Source organism: Crotalus tigris, unplaced genomic scaffold (assembly GCF_016545835.1).
Source record: "Crotalus tigris isolate CLP2741 ecotype Arizona unplaced genomic scaffold, ASM1654583v1 scf7180000018525.42219311030:4301911, whole genome shotgun sequence".
NCBI classification, from domain to species: Eukaryota; Metazoa; Chordata; class Lepidosauria; order Squamata; family Viperidae; genus Crotalus; species Crotalus tigris.
Genome location: NW_024097057.1, coordinates 1,454,679 through 1,468,314, shown reverse-complemented (window position 1 = coordinate 1,468,314; position 13,636 = coordinate 1,454,679). Strand labels below are relative to the sequence as shown.

Sequence of the window (13,636 nt, the reverse complement as noted above, 5' to 3'; positions counted from 1 at the left end):
TAGCACACTAGAACTACTCAAAATGAAGACTTTGCAGCTGCCGGAATCCCAACCATTGACTTGAGCATGAAGCAGACCACCCCTCTAAGCCATAATATGGATTATTTTTTTGAGCACTCATGTTTCTTTGAGGGCTACCACAAAGAAACATGGGTCAACTATTTTCCAAAGGACCCGAAGGCAGGACAATTAACATTAGTTTGATGGAAACTAATCAAGGAGAGAACCAACCTAGAACTAAGGAGATTTTTTTTTTTTTGACAGTGATAGCCATCAACCAGTGGGATGACGTGCCTCCAGAAGCTGTAAATGCTCCAATACTGGAGTTTTTAAAGAAGAGATTGGACAACCATTTGTCTGAAATGGTATGGGTTTTCCTGCTTGAGCAGAGGTTTGAACTAGAAGATTTCCAAGATTCCTTCCAACTCTGTTATTCTGTTATGGCCTATAATTGCAAGAATCACTCTTCGTTAGCCCAAACCTAAGATTTAGTGTGTTTTATCAGTCCAACCCATGAATGTGAAAAGTGGCAACTTTTGCCTTTTCACTACACTGGTTATTGAGAAGAACAAAGCAAAAAGAAAAGCAATGAAAGAGATATTCATATTATTATTATTAAAGCAAAGAACATTGTTATTAAAGCAATTTTTCTTGCTCTGCTTAATAACCAAAAGCCAGAAGTGCTTCTTCCTAATTTTCTCTTCCATGTTTCCCTCCTAGCTGGAGATGATTAGAGTTGTAGACAATTTGAAACATGCTGAGCTGAGGAAGATCTTTGAATACAGCCAGGAAGGGTGGATTCTGGCCAAGGCTTGCATTAGCAGAGGTAGCATGTGTATTATAAAATATTTAGATTACAGCCTAGGCCTAATGCAGAAAGCTTGTTTTAAAAAGCTGACAAATCCACGGACTGAGATGGGTCCAAGGTAGCTACAAAGTTCTGAAACTTTGGTGGGTCAGTTTGTCTGTCTCTGTATAAGCAAGCCAACAGTTTGATCTCTAGATAAGATCTACACCACCACTAGTGGAGTTTTGGACTGTTTTTCTCTTTGAAGAGCTGCTCTGTTGGCACATGGCAGCCTGCCTTGATGTTACTTTTGATATTCGCATCACATTTTGTCGACTGAAACTCCAAGCTAGAGTCTCAGATTGGAGGAAGACCTTTAGACCTTGAAATGCTTCTTCTACTTCTACTACTTCTTCTTCTTCTTCTTCTTCTTCTTCTTCTTCTTCTTCTTCTTCTTCTTCTTCTTCTTCTTCTTCTTCTTCTTCTTCTTCTTCTTCTTCTTCTTCTTCTTCTTCTGCTTCTTCTTCTTCTTCTTCTTCTTCTTCTTCTTCTTCTTCTTCTTCTTCTTCTTCTTCTTCTTCTTCTTCTTCTTCTTCTTCTTCTTCTTCTTCTTGTCTGTGGAGATTCTCTGTCATCCAGGTCATGGTTGCCCTAAAGGTGCTTTTTCATGAGGCAACTAGACTTTCTTTTTTCTCTTTGAAGACGTTTCGCTTCTCATCCAAAAAGCTTCTTCAGATCTGCCCAGATGGTGGGGAATGGAAGGATTTATACTCCTTGCAGACAGCTAGTCATTCGCATTTTTTTAGCGAGTCGTTGATGCCACCTGGAGGCTTATCTGTGTCGTCATGGTCACTCGAGTGGTGCAAATGGGTGCGGAGCCTTCTTGGAACTGCTGAAAGGACTGTGTTGTAGACTGAAAATAGATGATGTCCTATCCCTCCCCCTCTGTTAAAAGAGGGCTGTTCAATGAGGCCCTCTATATCAAAGTTGAATAGCCTTCTCTCAAAAGAGGGGGAGGGATACGACATCATCTATCTTCAGTCTACAACGCAGTCCTTTCAACAGTTCCAAAGTCCAGTTGCCTTATAAGAAAGCACCTTTAGTAGTCTTCCTCTTCCTCCTCCTCCTCCTCCTTCTCTTCCTCCTCCTCCTCCTCCTCCTCCTCGTTTTGAGTCAAATTAAAATGAATGATAATAACTACATTCCGTTTACATTCAGTTACATTCTGTAAACTGAGGTGGCTTCTGTTTTCATTTCTGGCAAAGATTTAGAAGTAATTCAGATTCTAGGATATGATAAGGATAAGAAGGAGGAGGAGAAGAAAGAGGAGGAGGAAGAGGAGAAGGTCATCTCACCAAAACAGAACCAAAAGGAACATAATAGCACACTGTTCTTACCTATAGGTAAATATACATGAGGCTAAAGCTACAGTATAGGTAGAAGATTTAGGGCAATCTTTTTCAAATTTGGCAAGTTTAAGATATGTGGACTTCAGCTCCAAGAATACCCTGCAGGGATTCCTGGAACTGAGATCCAAACATCTTAGAGTTGCCAAGTTTGAAAAATATTAATTTAGTATATGGAGATAGTCTTGAAGAAAATGCACGGGCATTGTCTATATGCACATGCTGAAAGAGGACCAGAGATTTGAGCACCAACCACATTCTGGAGATTCAAAGCAGATTAAAATAAAAGCTTTCTACCAGCTTTTATTGATGCTGGATAAAACCCTAGTTATTAGATGGATCAATCCATGAATTCTCCCTGGTCCCCCTTCCCAACTGATTCTATCATTGATACTATTTGTTACTATCTGAAATTCTTTCTATCACGATTTGGATGAAATCTATCCAATTGATAAGTCCTTATTTTTCTTTAAAAAATAATCCACCCACTTGAATTAAAAATAAAACAAAATCTTTTCATTCTTGCTTAGGGAGTGAGATGATCTTGCTTAAGGGGAAAAAAAATGGCACCTTCTGTTAATTTCTCTCTCTTTGAAACTTTTCTCAATTTCTTTCATTTGACAGTTTCACCGGCTGAGTCATAACTTCACAGGGGACCAACCCCAATCATTAAGTAAACTGAAGCAGATGCTTCAAGCAACAGCTCTGAAATGTCATGCAGGGATGGCAGAATTAATTCACTGTATTTTTACAGCCAGGGACAGAGGATTTTAATATTACATATCTGCCCCCAGATAAACCTGTTGGCAAATTCCTCAGGTTATTTACTGAGGAATTGACCAACAGGTCAATCCCTCGGGTCAATTTCTCAGGGAGCTTGTGGGAACTTTATCTAGTAAAATAGCATGCAATGACTCACCCCTTGGTATCTCACAATCAATCAGTTGAAGAGGAATATATCTAATAAAGCTTAAGATGACTGTAGGACGCTATGGCTCTAATTATTCATGACTCGGGGTCTCTGCTGGTGTTTCTATGGCCTTCATTGTCTCCACAATGTTGGCTGTCCTTTCAGTCCTTTGCTTTGAGCTCCATCTCCCCAAAGAGTTTGCATATGGACATAGAGAACCAAAACTATAAATCTCAGAAGTTTCCAAGGAGCAGATCCTATTTGCAAATTAACTGCTGGCCTCTACTTTATAAAGGATGCGTACTCGAAAAGCGAGAATTCACAGCTGTAAACACAATCACATCCATTTGACTTGCTTTTTAGTTTATGAAGGCAGGATCCACTTTCCACTTTTAAGAGTAGGGGGCAGGTTCTTGGCTGCTGTTGACTTTGAAAACCTGAACTAAAGAGTCATCTTGTCCCCCTTTCACTGTTTCTGGGGGGGTCTTTGGTGCTAAGCTTGGTTGTTTTTCCCGCAGATATTTCATTACTTATCTAGATAACACCTTCAGTTCTAGAAGACTAGAGGCTTTTAAGAAGAGATTGGATAGCCATTTGTCCAGAATGGTGTAGGATCTCCTGCTAGGGGCAGAGAGTTGGACTACAAGACCTCAAAGGTTGTTTCCAACTCTGTTATTCTGTTATTTTATTTTATGTAGTCAAGTTTCTATAGCTGCCATCTGAAGCAGGTGACTCTGGGTGAAGAGCAATCATAAATCACATGTTAGCCAAGGTGAGAAATTTGTGGATCTTTCGTATGTTTTTGGTCTACAATCATAAGAGCGCTGGGCAGCATGAGCAATGCCGCAGCTTGTTAGATGATGTGATGTCATTCAAAAGATCTGGGTGGTTCCTCCCGCTATTCTAAGACCATCCCTGGAGGCATTTCCACAAAATCACATCATCTTTTCTCTGTGCTCCCTTCTTCATACTCCCACCATTTGTTTAGTTATTCCCCACACTCTCTGTTCAACATTTTAGCCGTTGTCTTCTTTTCTCCCTCCCCTGCTTCCCTTTGCTTCTCTAAACGGTGAGCCAGCAATTCATGCTAAGGCTGCATCTCTCCTGTCCTCCTGAAATATATCACTCCAGAAGACTGATGCACTTAAAAAGAAATTAATTATCCTCCTTGTTTGCTTTCTGCCCAGGATGCCTCCTCCCCCCCCCCAACAATTCAATTGCTAACTTGGTTCCTGCTGAGTGCTTATTTCTCTCAAATATCATCTGCCACTCACGGTTCCTTTCTCTCAAAGCATAATTGTAAAAATGTTCTGGGGAAGGATTAAAAGAGGGGTCAACCTAGTTTCCAAAGCACCCGAAGGCCAGACAAGAAACAACAGATGGAAACTAACCAAGGAGAGAACCAGCCTAGAACTAAGGAGAAATTTCCTGACAGGGAGAACAATCAACCAGTGGAACGGCTTCCCTTTATTCTGTACCACAAGGGTCTTACCTTGAGAAACAGGGCACCTTTCGAAGACAAGGCATCTGTTCCTTTTCCGTTGGGGTAACAGTGATAGGCAGCATCCATAACTGGGTAGCGACTGGCAAAAAGCAGGCCACTGTTCACAAATTTGAAACTACAGCAGCCACGGCAGCTGTAGACTCCAACGTCATACAGAATGTACTCAAAATAGCGGTGCAGCTGATTTTTCAACTTCTCTGCCGCCCTTTTGTCAAACACTTCCTGTAAGCAGAGGAAGTCCAAGTTGGCAGGAAAGAAAGCGGAGATCTCGTGGTCAAAAGGCTCGTCCACATTCTTCTTTTTCTTCACAGAGGTCTTCTTCATAAGCGATGCCTTGTAGAGGAGTTTACTGTTCACGGTGCTTTGGTCAACTGGACCATCTCCAGAGCGCATCTTCACCAGGGACTCTCGCGAGGCAGTATAACTATCCAAGCTTCCAGAATCCCCTTCCTTTTGCTTATGGTTGGGTGTTTGACCTTTCAGGATCTCAGCTTCTGATTCAGGTGAACAGTTGACTGCTCCCTTGCTGTTATTCATGTGGCTTCCCATCCCGTCAGCTTCTAGGTCTGAAATATGACCATTATCCTCACCACCTATGCGCACAATGCAAGTGTTACCATCTTCTCCATCACCAGCATCTCCTCCAGCTTTGGGATCTCTGCAATCTTCATGGTTAGAGCCAGTGTTGTCCCCTTTATACTCCATGGACGTAGTTCTCTTAATGCTTGTGTTGACTGCCCGGTTATTGCCATCTCCACCTTGTGGCGAAATGAGGCTGCTGAAGCTTGCTGCACTGATGGATGTGTTGGTGGGAGAATCTATGTAGATTTTGATTTGGGGCCTGCTTGCCCCATTCCGGATCCTTCGCCCAATTTCCTTTGCTCGGGCCTGTGTGTTGAAAACATTGTTTAATCTCGCCAAGGAATCTGGGAGCAAGCAGACATTGGCACTGCTAAAACAAAAGCTTTTCCCATTGCTGGCTGCCTTCCACTCGGTGAGTAAGGTGGATCCGTTGATCTGGCTTTTGTCCTGTAGTCTGGAATAAATGTATGGATGTCTCATGGACTGGAGAGGGGACCATAAAAGGAACCCAATCAGCGCAAAAGGAAGGGAAACCACCAGCAATGCTAAGTAGATGGGAGTGGTGATGATGATGCAGAGAGCATGGAAGTAGCACGGGTCATCTCCCCTTTGCCGTTTCTCATAGGTGGTAGGCACAAAAGAGGCCAGGAGCCGGTCCCCGAGCCAATAGCATGGGAAGATTAAGCCCCAGGAGAAGGAATGCAGTGCAGAAAGAAAGCCATTAGGAAATGGGGAAGTGTATAAAACCATTGCAACTCAGTTAGGACACCCCTTCAACACCTTCTACATGGTGTCACCACCGTCTGCCATCCGTCAGAATCTGGGTTTGCAGGCCAAGAGGTGGAATGGACATGCTCCTGGCAGTTGAGGTCCTCTGGATTGCAATGAAATCCTCTGAAGGACACCAACTCAACTTCATTTAGGATGAGCAGAAGGTGGGTTTCCTGTGAGCTTCAAAGGTCTAGAGGCAACAGGTTGTATCATTTCTCACTGCAGGCAACATGGAGGTTATCGGGACATGAGAATTGGAAGTGTCTGAAAAGGTACAAAAGAAAGAGAGAGAAAAAGAAAGAGATTGAAAAGAGCTGTCAGTTATCAGATATTTGCTGGAGACAATCATGAGTGGCCTTCACACATTACACAAAGCTTATGATATGCATAATAACCATGATTGGAATAAACCATTAGCTGGGTTCACCAATATTCTAAGCCATAATTTATGGCCTACAATGATTGGGTTTACATAACTAGGGGGGCAACTTAGTGGGTTAGCAGCTGTTTGTTCTAGATCACAGAGCTTTACTCCCAAAGGTGCATCCTATCACATTATCCAACCTCAAGACCATTGCTATAATTGAGCCAGCTAAGCCTACCGATTCTTTCTACAAAGAATTCCAGGTGTTCTGCTTGATCACTGAGTTTCCATGAGGAAAAAAAAAGAATTCCAACGCTTTGACCTGTATAGTTTAAAAAGGAAAAAAAAAAAAAAAAAGAGCTGGAAACATTTTATACAATGGCCCACTAAGAATCAAATCGTTGCCTCTTTGCCTGAATTTGGGAACAATGAAGGAGAAGGAATGAGGATAATTGACAGCGCTAAAATGCTGGGTTTTAAATTGGGTAAAACGAAAATGTGGCTAAATGAAAGAGCTGTCAAATCAAGCTTACCAGCCCCTCCCAGTTGTTATTCAGAAGCAGGTCCCATGCAGTTTCCAGAGAAGCTTGCACATGAGCGCAGCATAAATCACTGAAAACATATCTGGCATGCTATTTATGTTGGGCACATTTGGCAGTGCTGTCTCTATCCCCTTAAGGAGCCCATCCTCGGCTTTTTATCACGGCTTCCTCTCTACCATGCAGATGATCACCCGTACACAACCCAGTCTGTATTACCTCCTAGGCAAAACATATGTCAATTGGAAATGTGTGGATAGAGCACTTAGATTTCAGTTGACCAGAGGAGTGTCAAGGTCAGGATTTAACTTTTGGGAGTGTGGAGGAAAGAGAAACATATGAAGAACATGTGGAGGAAGAACTGGACGGGACTTTCTTTGTTTTTCCTTGAAGAAGACCGAAGAAGCATCTTGGATGAGAAGCAAAATATTTTCAAGGAAAACAAAGACGTCCAATTGCCTCTTGAAAAAGCACTTTTGGGACAATCATGGCCTGGATGACTGAGAATTTCCATAGACATCCTCAGCATATATTTCTTAATTCCATTGCCAATCAAGTGCTGACCATTTCTATTCACAGAAAACACAGTCTTGTAGCAGTTTCAACTCTTGCTGGGAAGATGTTTGGGCTGCTTTAGTGAGAATGGTGTTTTTAACCATCTCTCTCTCTCTCTCTCTCTTTCTCTCTCTCTCTCTTTCTCTCTCTCTCTTTGAAATGCCATTGTCACATATCTTGGCACTAACTGCCTCTTAGCCAGTTATACCAATTATGTGCATATGGGATCTTAGATTGTATTATATTTCCATTTTATCACTGTTAAGTTAGTCAGCCTTGAAATGACCAGGAGAATCTATAGCTGGAACAAAAAAAATAATAATAATAATTCTAGAGCATTTAACCTGGTGGTTTTCTTGCAGACATTTTGCTACCAAACTAGATAACATCACCAGTGCTCTACCACTGCAAGAAACCACCAACCTCAGAGAGCACCAAGGACCCCACATATTTCAACCCTGAGTTAGAAATATTCCCTTCTATCAGTAAATTTAAATATCTCAATATGCCCTACTGAGAGGTCCCTGAAGGAAGCGTAGGATTAAAGTGATTGAAGTTAACACAATCGGTAAAATCATGAGACTGGCCTAAGAAATTTGGCCAGTACGAAAAGGTCTAGCAGAAACTTCCCTTAATTTTCCATAACAAACAATGAGATTATGGGACAGTATAAAAAGACGATTACTTGGCTCAGCCTTCACTGCTCGAAAGTAACCCAGGTTTTTCATCCTACAATTAACTTCTCCACCTGAAACAGGACTCCCAAATCTGTTGGGTATTTATAATATAGTTCTAAACGCTTAGCTAATTGTGCAATTGCTCACCAGAGCGGAATTCTCTAATCTGCAGCTATTATCGAGGGAAAATAACAAGACATTCTTTAGGGTATAAAAATGCCATGTGGCCAAAAGACTTAGAATAATTCCTTTTCTTTTCTTTTAAAGATGTGTATCCAATAGAGATGATTGGATGTCATATAAGAAGTTGTTCATTTTATAATTTGGGTTCCATTCTCATCCCTCTTTCAAGGAACAGATCTCAGCACCGGTTAAATTAAGCACATTTAAGATGTAGCCCAAAATTCAATAAAGCACTATAGAATTCTCTTCCTATCGACTCCATGTATCTCTCCCTCTTTCTCTTCCGTCTTACTGACAAGATGTGTGTTCCCATGATAGCACTATATTGTTAGGATAGATGTCAAGTTATCTAGGATTCATTTGGTGAAAGGGACAGTTTTTTATTCAGAACAAACAACCAAAACAGAGAGATTGTGTACTGAAAAACCACAGCATGCTTAAACGGTCATCTTTTCCTATTAATCCACAAGGAACTTTGGGATACAAAGTTGGTAGAAGAAGAATACAAGAGGGTGGGGGGCCAAGAAAGCCACTCCAAGTTGATGACGATAAATATACAAATTGTCTGATGCAGTATTATTATGGAAGGAGGCCACACACAGTTACTTAAATCTTTTAAGTGGTTAAGCAAATCTTCACGCAGCATCTCCAACAGAGAGATCAAAGTGAGCAAGAATGGTGCATTGCAATGCAACCTCCATCTCTTCCACCTTTTATCAATGACAAAGATGGCCAAATGATCCATCTTGATCCTTTGGATCCCCACTTGCCACTCGAAGTTGTCCCATCGATGTTGCCTGTGGCCTACAGAGGTTTCCAAAAATGATACCCAGTTTATAAGCTTGAACAAGGGATTGGACTAGAAGATCACCAAGGTCCCAACTCTGTTATTCTCTATTTAGGATCTTCTGCTGATTGACACATCCACTTAAACTATCTTTGTTCAATAGTGGTGTATGTAACATAGAAGCTCTTAGCTCTTTGGTGAAAGAGACCTGTGGCTCACTGTAACTTGGTAGCTTTGAAGCTTCATAAAATAATGATTTGGAATCTCTCCGATTGTTGGTGCTTTATGGGTGAAATTTCCACCACAGAAGCAAATGCTCTTTCATCGACTGAATTCAAACTGCCTGGGGGGGGGGGGAGTGAAGAAGTCAGGAGAAATATTCTTGCTGACTCCATTAATGAATGTGCTTGGTGATTCAGCCTTTTAAAAGCTAACGCACATCTGCTTAGATAAGCAAATGGGTGATTGTTGCTGTCTCCCACATTAAGGAAAAGAGGCCACAAGAGTGGTTTGACTTGCCCACTTTTTCATTCCTGTTGTGCATTCCTGTGGTTGATTAAGGGCCAGAGTTCAGTTAATGGCTGGAAAAGTCTTGCTAGCTGGGTGGATGACCTGAAAGGGAGAGCATGAACGCAGAGAATATAAATATACATTTGTCACCCAAGGGCATGGTGAGGGTCTCTTCTTTTACAGGAAGACAGGAATGGAGAGCTGACTAAGTAAAAAAAAATCCACACCACCACTCCTACGCACTCAATAACTCTACTCTTTCCGGGGTAGAATAAAGTCTGAATTTCTAATAATTTGTTTTTGTCTCAGCGTGAGTCAGACCGCAAGGATGGGAAGAGTGTGGTCTTCCAAGTTGCACACAGCCGCTGGCCTCTTTGTTATAAGAGACATTCCACGAAGCCAGCCTATTGACAGCAAACAGCCACATAACAGCAGCACACTTTTGGTGGGTTGACATCCTTCTGGCAGATATACTGCTCTGAAAGGAAGAGATGAGAAAACTTCCCCAAGGTTTTATACTGCACTAGCGAGGCCACACTTGGAATATTGCGTCCAGTTCTGGTCACCACGATTACAAGAAAGAAACTGAGAGCAGAGAAGAGCAGCAAAGACCGTGAGCAGTCTAGAGGCTAAACCACAGGATGAATGGTTGAGGGAGCTAGATATATTAGCCTATCAAAGAGAAGGATTAGGAGGGACCTAATTGTCTTTCAGTACATAAGGAGCTATTACAGAGAAGAGGGGATTGACTTATACTCTGTGGCAGAGGTCCCCAATCTGTTTCCAGCCATTGTTTCTTGTCCTGCCTTCAGATGCTTTGGAGAATAGTTTGACCCCCTCTTCTTTGTGGCAGCCTCTCAAATACTGGAACACGGCTATCATGTCGCCCCTGTTTCTTCTTTTCTTTAGACTAGCCAAACCCAAGTCCCGCAGACGTTCTTCATATGTTTTAGTCTCCGGGCCTTGGATTATCTTAGTTGCTCTTCTCTGAATTTTTTCCTGAAGTTTCAGACTCTAGTAAAAAAAAAAAAAAAAAGGAGACTCTTCTCCACCATGTGCAACTTGAGGACAAAAGAGGTCAAAAAACAAAAGAGGAGAAAATGGGCTGTCCTCATCCAGACTGGGCTTTGGTCTCTCCCATTCTTTACATCAGTCCCACCTACTTTGTTGTTTCTGTCTCCCTTGACAGAAGGAAGATTGTCCACCACTCAATTATTTGAAGGGCTGACAATTATCCCACCTGATCCAAGGTAAAATCAACCATAATACACCTGCCTGGATGTATGTGTAAATGTGAAAAGGTCCACTTACAATCATACACGCGGAGAAGGACAGGAGATATCATGTCTTAATTCACTGGTAAGGTTTGTCCCTTTCCTTCACTCCTTAAAAGTTAAATCAAACAGTTTGCAGCTCTCTCCCACTTGGGCAGTCCATAAAGTACCAAAGGCTGTTCCAGACAAGCTGTCAAATCAATTGTGTTTTACTATAAAATTTTATTTCTCACTTGTGCTTGTAAATGACTTGAGTTGCTGGGTCCCCAACTACATCCATCGAGTTCAACTCAGTAGGAAAATCCCTAAACAGACAAATCCATCTTTATTTAACCCAGCCAGGAAGACTGTGACACATGTTCAATATTAAATGAAACTCAGAGCATCTTGCCCTGGACCTATTTATATGCGCAGAAGGTACTAAGAGAGGCTTCAAGAGAAAACATCAGTTGCCTAAGCAGCATCAAGATGAACAGAGAGATACACAAAGGTCCCTGATCAAGTTCGTTAGAGATTCTTTTTTAGCTCAGATGCTGAATTCAAAACCCATTTTGGCTTCGGTTGGGCTTGAGATGCCTTCAAGAAGTCAGTCTTTATTTCTCACCCCTCAAATACTGCAACCAATTTTGATCTCCACACTACAAAAAAGATATTGAGACTTTAGAAAAAGTGCAGAGAAGAGCAACAAAGATGATTAGATAGAGATAGATAGATGATAGATAGATAGATGATAGATAGATAGATAGATAGATATGGATGGAGAGAGAGAGAGAGAGAGAGAGAGAGAGAGAGATGGGGAGAGAGAGGTAGGTAGGTAGGTAGATGATATAGTTGAAGTCATCAGGATTAAATTTAGTGGGTATAAATGACATAAGTTTACATTTGGGAAGAACTGGAAACTAGTATCACTGCCAGGAAGAAAAACCTTTCCAAATTGTCTATCACAGTTTTCTTCATCTTAGCAGCTTGAAGATGTGTAGACTTCAACTCCAAGAATTTCCCAACCATCCTTCTGGGAGCTGAAATCCACACATCTTCAAGTTGCCAAGGTTGAGAAAAACCGTGGTCTACCAATTCCCATTCAGCCTGATGAAAGAGAATTTGTTTTTGAATAACAAAGGATCCTACCTTTCGGGATCCAAACCTCTCTGGATTGATTTATAGTTTCTCCACCTTCCATGTTTCCATTCAACCCCAAGGAAAGACATCAGGGGGCACCTCTGACTACAGCATGTCCACAGTATTGTCCATGAGAAGTGTTGCAGAATTTGTTCTTCCCCTTAAATAAAATAGTCTGGATAATCATTTGACTGGGGTCGTATAAATTCTCCTGCCTTGAGTATGGTGTTGGTCCTTCCCAGCTCTATGATTCTATGGAGATTTATGCCCAAATTGTCCACCCAATTTCTCCTCCACAAATTGGGTGGAGAATTTCAAAAAGCCCATGGACAAGGCTTCTTCTTAGACAGAGCAGTTTGGCAACAGGCTCACATATCTAACCAGGGTTAGGATCTCTTGCTCTCTCCTTGAAGATGTTTCCCCAAGAAGCTCAACAGTCAATTGTCTGGGAGAGTTCTAGTTCTGGATTCTCAGTATGGAATGCAAAGCCAGAAACCTTCTAATGTCTCTTCCACTTTTACAAGAGTCACATTCTGACTTTGTGGAATATTTGCTTGGATAAAAAGGAACATTTATTTAATGTAAAGGAGAGCTGTTTACATTCCTTCTTCCTTGGGTGCTCAACTGTTCAAGTGGAAAGGGAATCATTTCATCTTTAAAAACACACTGAGCAGACCAAGTGGTTACTGAGGCTGAGAAAGCTGGGGAGGGGAGTCAGTTTCCTTTGGGACATCTTCGGCAGAACCAGTAGCTAATTTTTTGTTGCCCAGGCCCAGAATGGACTTCTGGAAGTGGCATCCACATAGAGAACCGGTTGTTCACATATCTGAATCCCACCACTGCTCTTCTTGAATTCTGTTAGCTCTTATCTAGTGCCAATTTAATGCTTACTCTTAGTTGACTAGATTCTTGTGTATAGGCATGAGCCATAAGGCAGCTTAACTGGAGCTTAACATGTGGTCCTGATTCTTCATGTGTGCCATTATCATGTTAACCTTTGTGTCATTTGAAACTGTCCCAGAAACAACTGCAACTATGGAATAGCACATGGGAAAAAATATCTACCCAACAAGTGACACCCGCACAATATTTTAAAAATGGAGAAGGCCTTTCTCCAGATCCTTATTTGGTGATTCACTTAATAATTATGACGAGGCAGGTGATAAAATAGGGGAAAATTCATTTAACCATTGCCTTGCTTAGCAGCAGAAATTTTGGGCTCAATTGTGGTCATTAGTAAGGACTATCTATATACACCAATCTTAAAGTCAGCTTACTTCACCCTTACAATGATTAACAGCTTATATAACTAGACTTAAATGCAGACTTTTCTTTATTCAGTGTTGACTTCAATTAGTTGCCCTTTTTCCCCCCAATGATTTTTTATGTTTAATAAAAAGCAGCCAGGCTAGTGATGCTGGAGGGGAGGGGAGCAAGGCCTTGATTTGATCCAAGCAGACAAATGGAGTAGGAAGGGCAGGGGTCAAGCAATCACTCCGTCCCCTCCCGTAAATGTTTTTCTGCTCACACTATGGCCTGAAGCTGTTTTTAAAAAACAACCTGTCTGGAGAAAGAGACACAGAACAAGAATGTCATGTCTAGCTTGGCTCATTGATTACAGGCTTGAGGACAAGGCCTCTACTGGCTTGATTTATCTACAAGACCCTA

At 41.6% G+C, this 13,636-nt stretch overlaps 1 protein-coding gene across 9 annotated transcripts in view; it reads right to left on the bottom strand.

The window, feature by feature from the left end:
- The window catches only part of SMPD3 (sphingomyelin phosphodiesterase 3), a 124,502-nt gene that overhangs the window by 24,450 nt on the left and 86,416 nt on the right, over positions 1 to 13,636 (bottom strand). For 8 of the 9 annotated variants that reach the window (XM_039353511.1, XM_039353518.1, XM_039353519.1 and 5 more), the window contains one exon: positions 4,596 to 6,224. In XM_039353511.1, the coding sequence (XP_039209445.1) occupies positions 4,596 to 5,939 (1,344 nt within the window). In that variant the 5' untranslated portion in view covers positions 5,940 to 6,224. Of the gene's footprint in view, positions 1 to 4,595; positions 6,225 to 11,977; positions 12,723 to 13,636 lie in introns of those variants that run through there. The other variant, XM_039353515.1, reaches the window with a different exon arrangement.